General features: G+C 32.4%; 1 protein-coding gene across 1 annotated transcript; it reads left to right on the top strand.

Annotated features, from left to right (window-relative positions):
* Positions 1-15,936: 15,936 nt before the first annotated feature.
* LOC108772365 (pescadillo homolog) lies at positions 15,937-18,946 on the top strand. The gene is given in 8 exon segments (XM_018537886.1): positions 15,937-16,482; positions 16,610-16,843; positions 16,920-17,427; positions 17,522-17,661; positions 17,743-18,002; positions 18,081-18,268; positions 18,389-18,591; positions 18,680-18,946. Coding segments are annotated over 8 exon segments (1,818 nt in total). The 5' UTR covers positions 15,937-16,458; the 3' UTR covers positions 18,941-18,946.
* The last annotated feature ends 794 nt before the right edge of the window (positions 18,947-19,740 follow it).

Here is a 19,740-nt window from a genome sequence, read left to right as displayed (position 1 = left end):
AATACATGTTATAGAGCACACAAAGTATGAAACCAATCTTTCTATAATACCTCATTCAAAATATATACGAACTTATTCCTATAACAATACTGATAATGAACAAGAATTGAATAGTACGTATACTTTCAATTTTTTCCCATTTTTACATTTTTCATTTCTATTTCTATATTCTGCGATATATTTCTTTAAAAAAAACCACAATATATTTACAACTTACAATATACATATATATATATATATATATATATATATATATATATACTTTCAATATATTCATTATTAAATATAATATAAATTGCTTATGTACAGAATCTATAGGAAAAAAATTAAAGCTTGTATCTTCATCTTCTAAATACATTTTAATACATACATACATACATACATACATACATACATTTTTAATACATACATACATACATTTTAATTATAGGTATATTTGCTGCACATCTTAAGATTACTTTCCTTCAAAACTAATACATTCTACAATATATTTAAAAAACACATTATATTTACAACTTATAATATATTTTTAAAAAATGACAATTATATATATCATTTGATAGAGCAAAGTTTTTAGAACAATGTTTTATTCATAATTAAATATAAATTGCTTATATTACAGAATCTACAGGAAAACAATTAAAGCTTATGTCTTCATCTTTGAAATACAGAAAAGTATCAACTGATAATTATAATATTAATAACGGGAAAAATGGTAAGTACAATTTTAATTTCATTAAATGTAGAAAAAAATGATTTTCCAGGGTTGTATCAGTTATATAAAAATGTAACAAAGTAATCTTTTTCGTTACCCCTTTTTACGTAATTATTGCTTTTCCTAGTGAGTAACAATAATGATAATTAAAGGCCGCAGTACAGATTTGCATAACGCATAATACATAGTGCATAAGAATCAACTAATCGAAATTCTTTTTCTTGAAATGGGAGAAAATATTTTGATTGGTTGATTCCGCTTATGCACTATGCATTATGTGTTATGATAAATCTGTGCTTTCTAATACAATCTTATAGTATTTAGTTATTTAGCGTTACTATCATAAAAAATTACAACGTCATTATAAATTGTTTATTATAAAAAGTAACGACACAGTAACGAGAAAGTGACTTTTAATAACCCTGACTTCTTCTATCTACATATAATTAATATAATTAATATAAAGCAAATTATACATACTATAGAAGAACTCAACCGTGTGCCAATGGCTTCGTCTATTTCCAAACAAGCCTCTATTAATGTTCATGATATATGTGATGATGATGATAAGATGGATGGTATGTATAATGGCTTCCTTTCTCTTTCCTTTACTTGTAATAAAAATATAAATAGAAATATCTGACATCACATTAGAAATCTTAAGATGAATAGAAAGATATTAAAAGACAAATAGATATTAGAAGAGTAAGACAAATAGAAAGATATTAAATTTAAGATATTAAATAAATACGATATTAATATTTTGAACATAAAAAAATGTATATATGAAATTAATAATTAAATAATAATATAAATGTTTTTTATATAAAATTTACGATATCAATTAATTTTGATAGCTACATCTGCTACGCATCTTTTCAAAAATCATTTGCTATATATTAATATATAACTAGATATATTTAAAAGAATAATGAAAAATTTTCTTTCTGATACAGATATCCTATCTGAACATGAATCCATTCAGAAAGATGTAGGTACGGATAAAATTGATTCTCAACATACATGTTGTAGTAAGTACTGCCATTGTATATTTTTGTTACTAAATTATATTCTTTTCTTCCTGCATTGTATACTTTTCTTACTAAATTATTTATTTTTCTATTTGTTTCTTAATGTGAAATTTTTAACAAGATCATAAAAACGTTGAATACAACCATTATAATTGTTCATATTAAGTAAACTTTCAATATTAATTATATATATATATATGTATAGGCCCGTATTCAGAACGCACTTTTATCGATAAAAGCGCGCTTTTATCTCTGAAATTCTATAGTATACGTGACGTAAACTATAGCATGTTAGCGCGCTAACATCGTTGTTAGCGCGTTCTGAATATGGGCCATAATATATAGTAGATACATATTATTATAGTTAATGTTTTCTTTAATTAGAATAAATAGAACATTTTAATCAACTTTACCAGTTTGAGTAATAATTTCTTCTATGATATCAAAAATGATGCTCCATGTAGGATTCTGTAATTCATTACCATACTTATTCACCAATCTTTGTATTGACAGGGTAACTTCATACATAACAATTGGATGGTTGCATTGTAGAGCCTGTTAATATGCAAAGAGATCATATATTTTATTATATGAGTTTTAGTCTCAACATTTATACTTCTGACAAGGCTATAATAAAAATTTGTAATTTGTAAAACGTTTTTAGGAAAAATGTGTGCATATTAATTAATATCTTTGATTTTTATTTCTTTATAGATGCTTGTCGTATTCAACAAACAAATCAAGAAAAAATGCAACAAATAATTTTAAGAAAGTTGCAAATGATTTTAAATATAATCTCAAATCAGGAAACCAACTTACCTATTAAAACAGAAGAAAACTTATTATCAGTCTTTCCAATTTCAAAAATAGAAGAACTAATACAATTTGAAGAGGATCTTCAAAGAGACAAAGAAATCCGAAAACAATTCGTAAGTTTTTTTTCCTCTTGTAGCGTTTTCTCTTGGGATACACTGGGTGCTTTCCAGCTACGACACAAGTAGACACAGTGTAACATAGTGAATCATTACATCCTTATTGTTTACCTATGTTAAACAAGGATGAAACGATTCTTTGAGTTAGGGTCTGAGCACAAGCACTGCCGTAACTTTTTACGACATACTTAAGTTGTAAACGTAAATAACGCACAAGCTTTGGCGTATCGGCGTATGACGTGTATATGCACGCTATCGAAAGATATGGCAATAATGTACATAAACACGTCATACGCCGATACGCCAAAGCTTATGCGTTATTTACGTCTACAACTAAAGTTGTCGTAAAATGTTACGGCAGTGCTTGTGCTCAGACCCTTACACAGTGTCTGATTCCGTCCTTGCTGGAAAGCACCCACTATGCACCAGTGCTGCACTACACTAGTGTACATACACCATGGTATACACGGGTGCTTTCCAGCAAGGACAGAATCAGACACTGTGTAACACAGAGAATCGTTTCATCCTCGTTTAACGTAGGCAAACAACAAGGATGCAATGATTCACTGTGTTACACAGTGTCTACTTGTGTCGTAGCTGGAAAGCAGCCCACTACTTCATGCTATCGTGTTTAATCATGCTGCTGGTTGACTTAATTCCATTTTCAAATTTTAAATGTTACACTGTCTCAGGCCGATATTTCATGTGTCATACGACAAGGCTTTTCAAACACGTTGATTGGCTATAGGACAGAGAGATCCGAGAATCTCTCTGTTTTACAGCCAATAAACAGGCTTGAAAAGCCTTGTCGTACGACACATGAAATATCGGCCTCACACAATCCTTTTGAGATCGTGTAGCAAAATCCCACTTCGTGCATAAAATTTGCACTACACTATAGCCACGGAAACACGTTACACGCCGATTAACTTAATCGACGATTAGTCCATTGGAATTGACCAATCGCGTCTGTCGTCAACACTAAATGATAAATGCGATTGGTCAATTCCAATGGACTAATCGTCAATTAAGTTAATCGGCGTTGATGAAAGAGGCCCTGAGGGTGATGTCCCATGATACGGAAATTACACCGGAACGGAACAGTGAGACCAATCAGATCTCTGCAATGGCTGCGTTCAGCAGAAAAAGCAGCTTTGCAACTGTTGTAAAATTCTTGAATATAATTGGCTTATACATTTAGATCTAACGAGGAAATAAGGGCAAGACCAATCATATTAAAGAATTTTACAACAGTTGCAAAGCTGCTTTCTGTGCTGAACGCAGCCAATCATTACTCTACTTTCCTTTCTACGATTGTGATTGGTCTCACTGATCCGTTCCGGTGTAATTTCCGTATTATGGGACAGCACCCTGAGAGCTATTCCTCTGAAGAATGGAATGACTGATTGGTCACTTTCATAACATCGATGTTATAACTTCGGCGTAAATCGAACCGTGTAAACGTAGACCCGTATTCAGAATGCATTTTTGGTCTACAATGGGCAGTAGCAGTAGTGGATTAAGGAGTAGGCGTAGAAATCGACCAATGATAATTAATTGTCCTCCTCACATTCGACTATGATTTGTTGATTCCTACGCCTACTATTCCTTAATTCACTACTGCTACTGCCCATTGTAGACCACGCATAAGCGTACTCTACAATGACTATAAGCCGTAAAAATTGACCAATCGTAATCAAATATAAAGCCTATTCTATATTGGTCGTATCGTAGCATCATAAGCGTCGTGAAACTTTAAACTGACACATCGGATTGGCTGTTGCAACAAATTTGTGACCTGCGACGCCTACGATACGACCAATGTAGAATAGGCTTAAGGAGAATCGATTACGATTAGTCAATTTTTGTGGCTTACGATCATTGTAGAATAGACTTTAAACCCATTATACAATGAACAGTAGCAGTAGTGGATTAATGAGTAGACGTACAAATCGACCAATGATAGTTAATTATCCTCCTTACATTCGATTATGATTTGTTTATTTCTACGCCTACTCCTTAATCCACTACTGCTACTGCCCATTGTAAAATGGTTATTTAATCGAAAATGCTATAAGACATCACGAATGGCACCTTTAGAAGTAGTATAGACATCTGTGGCTTGTGGAGTTTACGGATAGCTCGCTCGCTCATTCCTATTCGCTCTCTCTGAATTTTTTTCTCATATTATATAGTATATCAATAAATTATATACAATAATATTATAATACATAAAATATATATATATTTTTTTTTTACAGAAAATTAAAATTTCAAAAATTGGTTGCAAATCTATCTCTCATAAAGTGAGAAATATTTTAAAATTTCTAATAACTGACGATTTAGGAAAGCAAATTTCTTGGACTGGACAAAAGGGATCGTTTGCCATTAAAGATAAAAAACTTGTGAATATAGTTACAGGTAATTTTTGTGTATCATTGTTATTAATAAATTTGTTTTTACAATTGGTCATGTTCAGCAGACTCAACTGTTGCGGAACGGTTCCGTGAGCGCTCACTGCTATTGGTATATTCTATTAGATCATCCAATAGCAGCGAACGCTTACAGATCCGCTCCGCAACATTTGAGTCTGCTGAACGCGACCATTGTCATATTTTCTAATTTTAATACACATAATAAACTTAAAAAAAAACATTTTATTTAAGCGCTCTCTCTCTCTCTCTCTCTCTCTCTCTCTCTCTCTCTCTCTCTCTCCATTTTAATTAAAAATGGTAATAAATTATGTTATAAATTTATTTTCAGGATATCTCACAGATACAAACAATAGCAGCATATACGACATTCAAAAAACAATTCAAGAATGGCTTCGACACGCGGGAGATCGGCTGAAATATTCACAAAAAAACAAAAAATAAAGGTATGCACTTAAGGTATATTTATATTAAGTGTAAAGCCTTGTATCCACGATACTAGAAATCGGTCCGAGATCTCGGATGAAGGAAAAATTGACCAATTACATTGGTCATGTGACCAAATTGTTCAAATGTGATTTGTTAATTCTTTCTTCATCCGAGATCTCGGGCCGATTTCCAGCATCGTGGACACAAGGCTTAAGGCCGATATTTCATGTGTCGTACGTGCTCTAGTAAGACAAGGCTTTTCAAGCCTGTTTATTGGCTGTAAAACAGAGAGATTCTCGGATTTCTTTGTCCTATAGCTAATCAACGTGCTTGAAAAGTTTGTCGACCGACACATGAAATATCGGGATTGTGCTGGATTCACACTGGACGCAGCAAACGTCAAGCACAACTGAGGCTGGAGTCACATTGAGCGGAAATTACAGCGGAACGGAACAGTGAAACCAATCAGAACTCTACAATCATTCCGCACTTTACTTTCTGCGATTGTGATTGGTCTTGCTGTTCCGTTCCGCTGTAGATTTCCGCTCAATGTGACTCCAGCCTGACAGCAATCAACCAGCGTGGCGATATTTTTTACGCCACTGTAAATATTGCCACACTGGTTGGTTGCTGCTCTACTGCTTGTCGCTTGCTGCGTCCAGTGTGAATTTAGCATCGCCTCGCAGATTGGTTGCTAATTTCAAGAAATAACTGCAAGAATTGACTAATCATGAACGATTATCTCCTCTCATTTTTCCCCAGCATTCGTTCCTCTCTAGCTGTCCAAAGCCGTCGGCCGTCCTTCTGTGGCGTCACAGAGCCAGTTAATATGTTACGATCGTGATCTGGCCGTATCGACCTCCTATTATACTGTTTTGGAGGCGGGTGCCATTAACTAAATAAGAAGAAGAAGAAGAAGAATACGGCAATCCTGTGCTGAGCAGTATAATACACGCTGTTTATTCCACAGTATACGATTTCTGATAGGTTGAAATTCTTAGGGCTGAGCACAATGGAGGAACAGATATTAGATATTATAATATTAACCTATCAGATACCAGTTACACCGGAATACACGATTCTGATAGGTTAATATTTTAATATCTAATATCGCTGTTTCTCCATTGTGCGCAGATCCCTATTCTCTGTTCTCTGTTCCCTGTTTCTTTTATTCTGCGCAGCTCTAAATATATTTAATTATTTCAAATGTATTATTATTGTAAATAATTATTAAAAATTAATAAATTTGAAATTAAAAAAAATTTATATTTATTTTTCGTAAAAAAAAATTTACAAATTAATAATAATTTAAAAAAAAAAGTAAGTCTAAAATAAATCTAAAATTGATCTAAAAATATTGCCTTTAAGACGTCTAAAAGATGTCTTAAAGACGACTTTAAGACATTTGTAAGACGTCTTTAAGACGTCTAAAGGATAATGTCTGTACGATTTAACGTATCTGAAATTGATCATAAACCAATGTCCATAAGACGTCTTAAAGACAATATCTTTAAGACGTCATAAATCGACGCATAAAACATCTTTAAGACGTCATATAGACGTCATTCTGATACTTCCAAAAAATGTCTCATGAATTTTAGAACGTCTTTATGACGTCTTTAAGACGTTAAATTGTTCTCTGGGGTGTTACGTAGTTCACATCATTTTATAAAAATGATGTTGGTGCCGCTAGCGTACGGCGGCTTCGCCTGTCACGCGAAAAAGGCCGCCATGGCCTCTTTCAGGTTTCTCTCTGCCAATAGTAACGAATTGCTGCTGCAGCGTGCTGCGCATGGAAAAGCACCTTTACGCAGTGTCTACTTGTGTCGTAGCTGGAAAGCACCCTTAATCGGGCCTCATCGTCGAATTTCGGCATGCGCGCGCAAACTTTTATCCCCATACTCGGGTGGCAATAGTCGGCCATGATGTTTCTATTTCTGCGATCCTAGCACAGTATAATGCTTACTTATAGTGACTAGGGATGGGCGATGTTTAAAAATGGATCGATGTTTTCAAAATCGATGAAAATAAAACGAATCGAAAGAGCATCGATTTAAATCGAAAAAAAAAATCGGAGGTTCGATGAATCGATTTTTTTTTTCACATGAAAATCCACGGACTAGACTTCTGTACATTTTACTAGATTAACTAAATTACTGATAATGCTAAAGGCTGCCACACATACCTTCCGTAACAGTAATCATAAGGGCGGGTTCACACCTCGACGGAAAAGCAGAATAGCAGTAACCAATCAGAACTAGCGCTGGTAGTAAATAGTACAAACTAATAGAAAGTCGACTACCTGATTGGTTACTGCTTTTCCGCTTTCCGTTTTTCCGTCAAGGTGAATCCGGCTTAAGAGTGCTGTCCCATGATACGGAAATTACATCGGAACGGAACAGTGAGAATAATCACAATCGCAGAAAGGAATGTAGAATAATGATTGCAGAGATCTGATTGGTCTCACTGTTCCGTTCCGGTGTAATTTCCGTATCATGGGACAGCACCCTAAGGGCGGGTTCACACCTTGACGGAAAAGCGGATTGCGGAAAAGCAGTAGCCAATCAGATTTGCGTTGGTAGCAAGTAGTATAGAACTAGCAGAAAATTGACTATCAGCACAAGTTCTGAATGGCTATTGCTTTTCTGCTTTCCGCTTTTCCGTTAAGGTGTGAATCCGCCCTAAAGGTATATCGATACAATTTGCATAACTGCATAAATGTACGCATAAAGATAATTACCAATCGCATTTCTTTTATAATGATGCGCGTAAAATGCGATTGGATAAATTTCTTTGTGCCTATGTTTATGCGATTATACAAGTTGTTTTGATTTACTTAAAAGGTATCGTAAGTATAAGCCAATCAGAATTAAGAGTTCGTAAGAATTCTCGACTGTGATTTGCTAATTCTCACGGTATGCCTTAGGTCGACATCAGATTACATATTAAAGATTGAGATTAGAGATTGAAATTTGACCAATGAGGATAAAGAAATTTTAGAACCTATTGTTTTAACACGGATATCCATGTGTTTTAATATCACATAAAAGTTATATTGTCGTGTTACAATATAAGTATTACTTAAGTATGTACATACATACAATGTTACTTATATATAATATAATATATTACTAAGTATTACAATATTACAATTCCAGGTACAATACGATATCATATTGCAAAAGTAATATCACATGTAAGATTTAAGATATAATTTATATATGAAAATATAATTATAAGCATTTAAAAAAATATAAAATATTGAAAATAAATCCAGTAAACAAAAAATCAGAATTTGGATTCGACAATGATTATATGAATCCATTTCTATCTATTTCAATCCCTAAGAGATTGAAATAGATAGGAATGGGTTCATATAGCCATTGTCAAGTCCAAAACTCTTGTTTTTTGTTTACTTTACTGGGAAGTAATTTATTCCAATTTCCAATCTTCAAAAGCAAGGGAACTAAGAAATAACAACATATTTAGATGTTCACCAGTTAATCTACTTCGTTCATCGGTTTTTATATTACCAGCTTGAGAAAAGATTCTTTCGGATGGTACTGAAGTACCAAGGATACTGATATATTTTATTGCTAGCTCATACAGCAATGGAAAAGTATGTTTTACCGATTTCCAGTATTGGAAAGGATCTTTTTTACGTTCAATGACTGCTTGGCGCAAATATTGTCTTAATTCGGTTAAATCTTCATTTGAATTATTATTATTCTTTGCTATCAAATGATCGTGAATATTCCATATATCATCATAGTTTTCGTTACTGAGATCGATATTTAATTCGTTAATGTTTTTTTTTGTTGTATTTTTTTTTAGTAATAATTCAATTCGAGATACTGTAGTTGCTGCAGCTAAAGCTTTTTCAAAATGTAGTTTCTTAAAACGAGGATCAAGTATTGTGGCAATGCTCATTATTTCATTATTTTCAAAATTTTTGCATCGATTTTCAATCGCTGATTGAAGATTTTCTTTGAATACAATTCCTATCTCTGTACTAGGTCTATTATCATGAATTATACATTTCATACAATACACTAAAGGTATAATAACGCTGCAAGTTGGATATGATTGCCCACTAATTTCAGTAATAACGTTTTCAATCGGTTTCATAAGCGATACTAAATCTTTTAATATCTGAATTTCATCACGTTTTAACATATCTGGAGGATTATTACACTTTGATATTGCCGGATAAACATATTGTTCAAGCTCAAGAAATCTATTTAACATATAAAACGTTGCATTCCAACGAGTAGGTACATCTTGTATTAATTTTAACACTGTTCCTTCAGTTTTTCCGTCAAGTAGTTGCAAACTTTTTAATTTATCGGATGCGACAACACTTCTTCTTATAACTGTAACAATGTTCTTTACTTTATTAATAATTTCTTGAGCATGAAAAATATTGGATAGAGCATCTGGTACAATATGGGACATAATATGTGCAAAACAAAACAATTGTTTGTGTTTTCCAATTGTTTTCTCAACCGCAAGTTTTATATTTGCTCCGCAATCTGTAATAATCGCTGTAATCTTTAAACGATCTAACTGAAATTCGTCAATAACTCTATTTAAAGAATCAGAAAGATATTCAGCAGTGTGATTTTCATACAAAGGGAAAATACCAATGTAACCAGTTTTCATGATAATTTCTTCTGTTACATAATGGATAGTAACGCCAAGGTAACTTTGATTAGTATTATCTGTCCAATTATCACAAGTAAGACTATAACAAATAGATTTTTTAATGTTAATTATAAAATCTTCTTTTAATGATCTGTATTTGGCTTCTATCAATTTAGTTATTGTTTTTCTGCTCGGCGACTTGTAAAGAGGCACAGTTATTTTCATTAAATATTGAAAACCTTTATTTTCAACCGTCGCCAATACCATTTTATCAACCGAAATCATATATAAAATAGCATTTGTTATTTTATCAGCTTTGTCACCAACTAAAGTAATAATATTTTTTAAAATTAATTTTTATTAGATTATAAAAAGTTTCTAAAATATGTGTAAATGTGTTTAATTCTATACATACCTATAAAAGAGTTAGTTCTCTCAAATGCATCCTTGATTTTTGTCAGTTTTGTCTGTAAAACATTTAGTTATGTTCAAGTTCTCACTCATTTACATTTGCTTGATAAATTTTTATACATGAATTATTTACCTTATCGCAAAGTTTCATTTTTTTAGATTTACATATATTAATATTTTGTGCAGAACTGATATTACTAGCACTACGCTTTCTTTCATTTACTTTTGCACACCATAATACTGAATGCTTTCGTTCCAAGTGTTGTTTCAGATTTGTTGTATTCCCACAATGTTTAAAAACTTTATTACATAAAGTACAACGAGCCATTAAATCAGTCTTTTTGTCAAAAAAATTCCAAACAAGACTTGAATATTTTTGGTCTGTAAATCGTTAAAAGAATTAATAAATGTGTTCAAACTGACAAAGCAGCTATTCATAGACCTAGTTTACACCCAGTCGTCTAATCCCGATTCATTTCGAAGTGGAGTGGATTTATGGAATGTTTACACCGGATTCGCTCTACTCCGCTGAGAAAAGAGGATTGAAATCAGTCGAAACTAATCCGTTTACACCCAAGAAATTTCACTTCACTTTGAAGTGAATCGGGATTGGACGGCTGGGTGTAAACTAGGTCATCGACCGGTATTCATAGTCGATTCTTATTTCAAGATCGGCTTAAGTATATCTTAAGACGCTAAAGCGGCCTTCTGATTGGTTCGTAATATCTCAAGACTGAACTTAAGACGGTCTTGAATATAAAAACTGACTCTGAATACCGGGATAATTATAAAAACTTTTTTTAAGGCACACCAGTACAATGTGTCAATGTGCGATGTGATACGCGACATTAGAGATAAGATCTCTACGCGATATGCGACACGCGATATCTAATAAACGTACAGCTCTCTTGGAAAAGCAGTACGTTGATTGGATATCGTCCATCACATGTTGCATCGTACATCGCGCTAAGTCCGATCTACATTAGAATTTTAAGTCTTAAGCCATAAGAAATGGACGAATTGTAGTCGAGTATTCTTCTCGAATTCGATTGTAATTAGTTAATTTCTTACGGCTTAAGGCTTAAAACATCTATTGTAGATTCAGACTAATGTGCCAGAGTCACATAAGGTATAAATTTAAGCCATAATTAAGTAATTAAAAACATAAATTTAATCAGGATATTGCTTTAGATCTATACGTAATCAATAGGTGCATACAGAAGTACGATTGCTCAGGCGCTCACTGCTCACGGCCATCACACGCACAAAAATTTTAGTAGTAATCGTAAGGTCTTAAGCAAATCGACCAATCACAATCAAGATTACGATCTCACATTTTAATACGCTAAACTGTGATTGGCCGATTTGCTTAAGATCTTACGATTACTACTAAAATTTTTTTACGTATAATGGCCTTCAGTGAACTCTTGGCTCTTGTACCTGTTTCTACTCGGTCTACATTTTTAAATCTAACGGAATATGCCAATCAGATGCAAGAGCTCTCTGAGTACTTAATAAAAGCGGTCGTGTTTCTGGATGCACCCAATAATGTAATGCAATTCTAGTAACTTACTATAATGGGCACGTTCAGCGGACTCAACAGTTGAGCGAGCGCTCCCTGTTATTGGTGTATTCTTCTAGATCTAAAATTCTGATTGGATGATCTAAAAGAATACACCAATAACAGAGTGCGCTCACTCAATTGTTGAGTCCACTGAACGCGCCCAATGCAAGCAATCCAGTAAGAAAACATGCAATATGTAATGGCCTAGTTTACATCGTACAATTGATACGAGTACTAACCAGTAACTTTCTATAGAATTATCTTAATTTCAGCGTTATGTGTAAATATATACATAATATGTGTATTTCATTAATTATTTGATGCATATTTTACTAATTTAACACATTATTCTTTAAATACATTGCTGAACTTAAGATGATTTAATAGAAAATTACTAGTTAATACGCGTATCAAATGCTCGGTGTAAAGGAGCCTACAGACCAGAGCGGCGCAGCGGTGAAGCGGCGAGCGATAGCCAATGAGAGCCATGCTTTTGCGTAAAATTGCGTAAAAGCATGGCTCTCGTTGGCTATCGCTCGCCGCTTCACCGCTGCGCCGCTCTGGTCTGTAGGCTTCTTAAAAAGGGTCACTGTTGGTTTTATACATTTCGTATGCTATAATCCAAAAGAAAGAATAAGAACTTACGTATATTTCCTTGTTTAAGTACAGATATGTTCGATTGAGTTTCATCAGATATTTCCTGACAATCATCATCACTTATAGATTGACATCCGGTTTTCTCTGTACTTGTTGAACTATTTGATTTCATAGACTCATTGTCAATCTGTTCATCCAAGGAATTTATGCTGCTATTAAATGAAGCTATTCCCGAAAAGCTTTTTGAAGATTGTGTTTCATATTTAACGAGATCACTTAAAAAAATAATTAATTTTTCTAAAAATATTTTTAAAAACGCAACAAGTATAATATAAGGATGCTCGAAACACAATAGATATAACAAGCCTTAAGAAACCGTAAATAACCGTAAGAAATCAAGCAATCCTAATAGATTATTCTCCTCACATTCGGCTGTGATTGGTTAACATCTTATGGCTTGGATCTTAGTACATCTATTGTGTTTCAGGACTTATAATTGTAATAATATAAAGTCTACTTCTACAATAGAAGTTGTAAGCTGCATTCGGTTGAACATTTTTAAGAGAGAGAAGAGAGAAAGAGGGAGAGAGAGTACTTCTATTCTTATTTAATACCTACTGACTGAATGACAAAAACAAAATCATAATTATAAACACTTAAAACGCGTCAAAACTCAATGCAGGCATAATCTTTAGTCGTAAAAAATGACTAAGAACTGATAAATTACAGTCGATTATTCTGTTCATATTTGAATGTGATCGTCAGTTCTTTATGATTTAATTATAACTCCTTTTGTAGACTATATAAAGATTTTTTAAAGTATACATACTAATCAATATCATCTGTTGATCTATGTAATGTTTTTATTTCTTCATTTTCGATGAATATTTTTCTGGATTTAATCATGTTTTGAACATATAAATATGCTTTCTTATTATTATCTAAAATAACATTAAAAATATAGTATTTCTGTAATTATAAATAATTAGATGTGTTATGTAATTTTATTTTACATACGTTTTAAAGAAACATATTCAAATGTAGTCAATCCTTCCACTGGAAATGGGTCTTCATCATTTATTCGGAAATATATTGTGTGTCTTCTAGGATCTTTAAAGATTTATAAAAATATATTCTAAGATTAACAATAATAACAAAATATAAATGTCCTAATAATAGTATTTTATTAATTAAACACATATTTTTTATTAAATTAAAATTTTATATAAATATTAGTTTTTTGTTGTTATACACATATGTAGAATTAAAATATAAATTGCACAAATGTTTATGTTGAATAAATAATATTTATAGATATAAATTCTAAGTATAATCATAAAGCTTACAACTTGTTAATCTTGTCAAACTTCTACAATAATAAGCCATTAGTAATAAATCAAGTAAAAACTAAAAATTGACAAATCACAGTTGAATGTGAGAATAATTGACTGATTGGTCAATTTCTAGCTCTCTCTTTTAATTTTAACTTCTGATTTATGGCTTATTGTAAAAAACCTGTACAATAAGAGTTTCTACAATAAGTCATTATCTACGCTTTTGAATCTTTAGCTGTAAGAAATTGACCGATCATAGTCGATTATTCTTATTAGGTCTTCTACAATAAGCCATTACCTAAGTTTTAAGTATTAAGTCATAAGAAATTGACCACTCACAGTCGATTATTCTTCTCACATTCGATTGTGATTGGTAAATTTCTTATGATTTAACACTTAAAACTTAAGTATGGCTTATTGTAGAAGGCCTATATCATATTCAACTGCGATTGATCAATTCCTCACAACTTAAGATTTAAAACTTAGTATCTTATTGTAGAAGGTCCATTATAGACTTATAAGAATTTACAAATGCTTATAATTAATGTAATATCTTTATAGACAACTCAGTCGTAAGATTAAAAGAAATTGTAGATATTTACGAATTGGACATTTACGATATATACATGCATAGAATTACAACACCAGTATAAATTCTTACGAGTTTTATGAAAACAATTACAAATTACGAAGCTAACGATTCTATTTAAAGTTAACCTATTAATTTTACATTTTATTTTATAATTCTTATATACCTTTTGGTAAATCATCTATATTTTCAGTGTCCATAATTCCATATGTACGTGGAAATTAAATAATAGTTTCGAGTTTTGTTTACTGTTTATATTGTACGATCCTTTCACCTTTTGACCTTTGTATCTGCCTATCATGGTGCACGCGGTTGGATAATGGCTGCGTTCAGCAAATTCAACAGTTTTGCAACCGTTTTATGATTCGTCTCGTTGATTGGATTATATTTTTAGATCTAAAGGAATAGTCCTATCTCAGCGAAGAAGTTCAAGAGTCGAAGTTCTGACCAATTACAGGGTGCCTTCCAACAAACGACACGGTGCGACACAGTGATCATCTCATCCTTGTTTAATATTGGCGAACAACAAGGACAAACTAATAAAAAATGAAAAGTTCAAGTCATGTTCAAAAAAGGATACATAAAAATTTAAACCTTTTTATGTAATAATGATATATTACCACGAAAAGTAACTGATATATTATTAATTAAAGGTGTCAGTACAAAGTGAACATTCATAAATTGTTGTAACTTTCGACCGATTTTCGAATCGTCTCTGCCTTCCGCTGCCCCCTCACCTCACCGCGCGCGGTACAAAATTACAAATGCCGCACGATGACGATGCTCGAGCGAGAGAATACTCGCCTGTGGTTGGTCGGTTCTTGTACTCTATAACACAACTCTAGGTGCTTTTTCATGCTGACGCTCGACGCTCATTTTCAGCGTCAAAACAAATCACATAATAAAAAAAAGCGTCATATTCGCTATTCGTCAATTTTCATTACGTGATCTGTTTTGATATTGAAAATGAGCGTCAAACGTCAGCATGAAAAGCCACCTTTAAGCTGGAAACACAATGCGAGGGAATAGCGATAGCGATAAGTTTCAACTTATCAGAAATCGAATACACCGGAATACACATTTTTGATAGGTTGGAACTTATCGCTATTCCCTCGCATTGTTCTCGGGCTTTAACCTATCAGAAATCGGATACATTGGTATACATAGTTTCTGATAGGCTCAAATTTCTTATTCCTTCTACTGTAACTGCATGCTTAAGGCTCTTAAAACGTCTATTGTAGATCCGGACTTACGAAAGTGTGTGCGTCAACTTAAGACGACACACAGAGCACTCGGGTCATGTTTCTGAACGTAATTTAAGTTGGCAGTTTACCGATGTTGAGGGAAAAAAATTGATTTTCGATTAATCGGACGAAAAAATAATCGGTGAAAATAATCGATAAATTAAAAAAAAATAATCGGTGTATTCGATTAATCGATAAAAATCGCCCATCCCTTTATACTGTGGATCCTAGTGTCACTCCCATTTCGTTTGAGCATTTAGCTCTACGTTGAGCACTTTGTTTTACACGGCAGTCTATTGCTTATATTATTAATTTTATATTTTTAATAAAGAATTTCATTTGTGACGTGATCTGTATTGACTTCCTATTTACTGTTTTGAGGCTGGAGCCATTAATTAAAGAAGAAGATTTCCGATTCCGGCATTGTACATACTACTCTACACGTGCCATATGTGCTATGTGTTAATTTCTTATGTATTTTGTATATATCAGCGCATATTTTTTTAATATTTAAGTATTAAATATAAAAAATTACAATGGTTGTAATAGGTAAAAAAAAGGTGAGTGAAAATCTGTCATAATAATATGATACATATTATGAGTAGATAAGGTTATGCTAAAATTTTTATGGAAACTCAATGGAATAACATTATTATGAATTAAAATCAATATTTTCTAAATTTACAGTATCAAAGTGGTGAGGGAGCGCAATTTATGTCAAGGAGAGCTGCTCTTAGAAAATTACAATTGACACTAAATGATTTTCGTAAATTATGTATATTGAAAGGCATATACCCAAGAGAGCCACGTAACCGTAAAAGAGCACAGAAAGGCGAACCTGGCATTAAAACCTTATATCACAAAAAGGATATTCAATTTTTGATGCACGAACCCATCATATGGAAATTGAGAGAATATAAGGTATGACAATTTATTAGAATCGAACATTTATATTATGCGTTTTATATTTATGTACTTTATAAGCATATATTTTCAGATTTTTAATAAAAAAATTGGACGAGCAAAGGCAATGAAAGATTTTGCCAAAGTAAAAAGATATTTAAGTAACCATCCCACATTAAAGATAGATCATATAGTCAAGGAGCGATATCCAACATTCATAGATGCATTGCGTGATTTAGATGATTGTCTGACTCTCTGTTTTTTATTTAGTACATTTCCATCATTGCCTCATATACCAAGAGATCAGTCATTACTATGCAGGAGATTAACAATTGAATTTCTTCATGCTGTCATTGCTGCCAAAGCATTGCGAAAAGTATTTGTATCCATTAAAGGATATTACTATCAGGCAGAGATAAAAGGGCAAACGGTAACATGGATAGTGCCGCATCATTTTTGTTTCGAGCCTCAAGCAAAGAATGAGGTTGATTTTAAGGTCATGTCAACATTTGTAGAATTTTACATTGTGATGCTTGGTTTTGTAAATTACAGATTGTATCATACATTGAATTTACATTATCCTCCCAAATTGATAAATTCTGGTAAGATTATTAATATAAATATATTATTGTTATATTATTATTTGAAGTATAAAACTTTATCTAAATATAAAATTAAATATTTTGTTATGCACAGAAAACATTGAAAAAACGCTAGTTGATGAAGAAACATATGTCTCAGAGAGGATAAGTGCATTAAATGTTTTGTTAATCAATTTGAATTCTTCAATATCAACGACTGAAGATGACGATATTGAAATAGATCAATTTTCTAATGTAAGTTTAAAACGTTTAATTAATTTTATATTTGGTAATTTTATACATGTGAAATCTAAATACATTGATTGTATTTTTTAGGAGACAGATGCTACCAAAATAGAAGCTGCTAAGGCAGAAGCTGAAAAAATAAGAAAACTGAAAAATTTATTTAAAGGCATAAAAATTTTTATTAATAGAGAAGTTCCCAGAGAGCCTTTAGTATTTATTTTACGTTGCTTTGGCGGAGAAGTATCTTGGGATAAGTTACTCTTTGTTGGAGCTACTTTTGATGAGAATGATGAAACGATAACTCATCAGATTGTAGATAGACCAAGCATGAATAAACAATATATATCGAGGTACTATTTGTTTTATATTGATTTATTGCTTTTATGTACATATAACATTTCTGAACTATTGATATAATTTTTGTTTAGATATTATATACAACCACAATGGGTTTTTGACAGTGTAAATGCGAGAGAATTATTGCCTATAGAAAAATACTTAATGGGTGCTGTACTTCCTCCTCATCTCTCACCATTTACAGAGAATCGACAAGATCAAACATACATTCCTCCAGAAGAACGTGCTCTCATGGACCCTGATTATAAATTAAACAATTGTATGATTTTGATTTTGGATGAGTGTATTGAAATGTTATACATAAAATTCTCTATATTTAATTTATATTTTTTATCTTGATTAGTGGAAGAAGAAGAAGAAGAAGAAGAAGAAGAAGAAGAAGAAGAAGAAGAAGAAGAAGAAGAAGAAGAAGGAAAAGAAGATAAGAACGGGAATGAAGAAAACAAAATTGAAACTGAGAACGATTTGAGTTCAGGAAGTGATGAAGAAATGGAAGAGATACAAGAGAATGATGATAATGATGTACAGATTGCTGAAGAAAAAGAGAAAGAGAAAATGAAGAAACAAGCTCAGTTACAAAAGGTTTTGTTATTACAGTTTTTTACATTATCTCTTAAAATAATCTAAAAAAATTTATTTTTGCTATCACACAATATTTATAAATTTGTAGAAGAAAATGAAGGTACAGACTGGTGAAATCATGAAGGAAAATCCGTGGGAGGAAGCCCGACTGGAGAAGCAGGAGTACCGTCTCAGAGAAAAGATGATTAAGAAGAAACACCGTAAATTGTACCAGAGTATGATGAAAGGTCGAGAAGGAAGAGCTAAAGAAATCTGGCTCTTGCGAAAGAAGAGGCGTATCCATGAAGCTAAAGAGAAAGAGAAGCGAAAAGAGCAAAAAAAAGCAAATAGGAACAAATCTAATAAATAAAGTAGCAACGGATTATTTTAATTTAAAATAAAATATATTCTTCCTATTTCCTCTATTTGATAATAAATATAAGAATGACACATCTTGATGTATACATCTCTAATGTATATTTTATTTATATTAATGTGTTCTTTCATGTAACAGCTGCACGATTACATTAAACTTTTCCATTTGTATGAATGTTTTTACGCGTATATTCTTTTTTTTTTATATAAATCAGCTATAAAGTATTCTGTAATTAAGTGTAATATATATTGAATAATTACAGTTTACAGGATGCGAAGACACTCGTGTGAGATTAGCTTCTCCGCAAATCGATAAATACAGTTATGTATAATAGCAGATGCTTTTTATTATCTAGTCTTCCCACCGGAAGCCCACGCGCTTGGCGGTCCTGGTCTTTTTCAGCAAAGGACTTTGAAGGACAGTCCACCCACGCGCATTGACCCACGCAAAACTTTCTACATGTATGAGTCGGATCGCGACTGTTATTTATCTGTGTACGTGCGACCGTAGAGATAGTTAAAATTCGAGATCATTGAAATTATAATTCTGACATTTAAGTGATTTATTAAAAATTGTATTTCTTTCCAATGCTTTTTATTAGATTTTGAATTTCGAATATACTGCAATCCGAGAATGCTGAGTAATAATTTTTTTTTCTTCTATTACCATTTACTTTTTCGCGATTACATCTCGCCATAGGCTTCAATTGCGCCATGCCTCTATAAAAATTCCTTTGCGTCTGGTCGATCTCCCACGAACGCGGTAGAGGTCGTACGTTGATCTTGAGGAACTAC

The sequence above is a fragment of the Cyphomyrmex costatus genome, unplaced genomic scaffold (genome assembly GCF_001594065.2).
Source record: "Cyphomyrmex costatus isolate MS0001 unplaced genomic scaffold, Ccosl1.0 scaffold187, whole genome shotgun sequence".
In the NCBI taxonomy this organism is placed as follows: Eukaryota; Metazoa; Arthropoda; class Insecta; order Hymenoptera; family Formicidae; genus Cyphomyrmex; species Cyphomyrmex costatus.
This window is presented reverse-complemented; position numbering and strand designations above follow the sequence as displayed.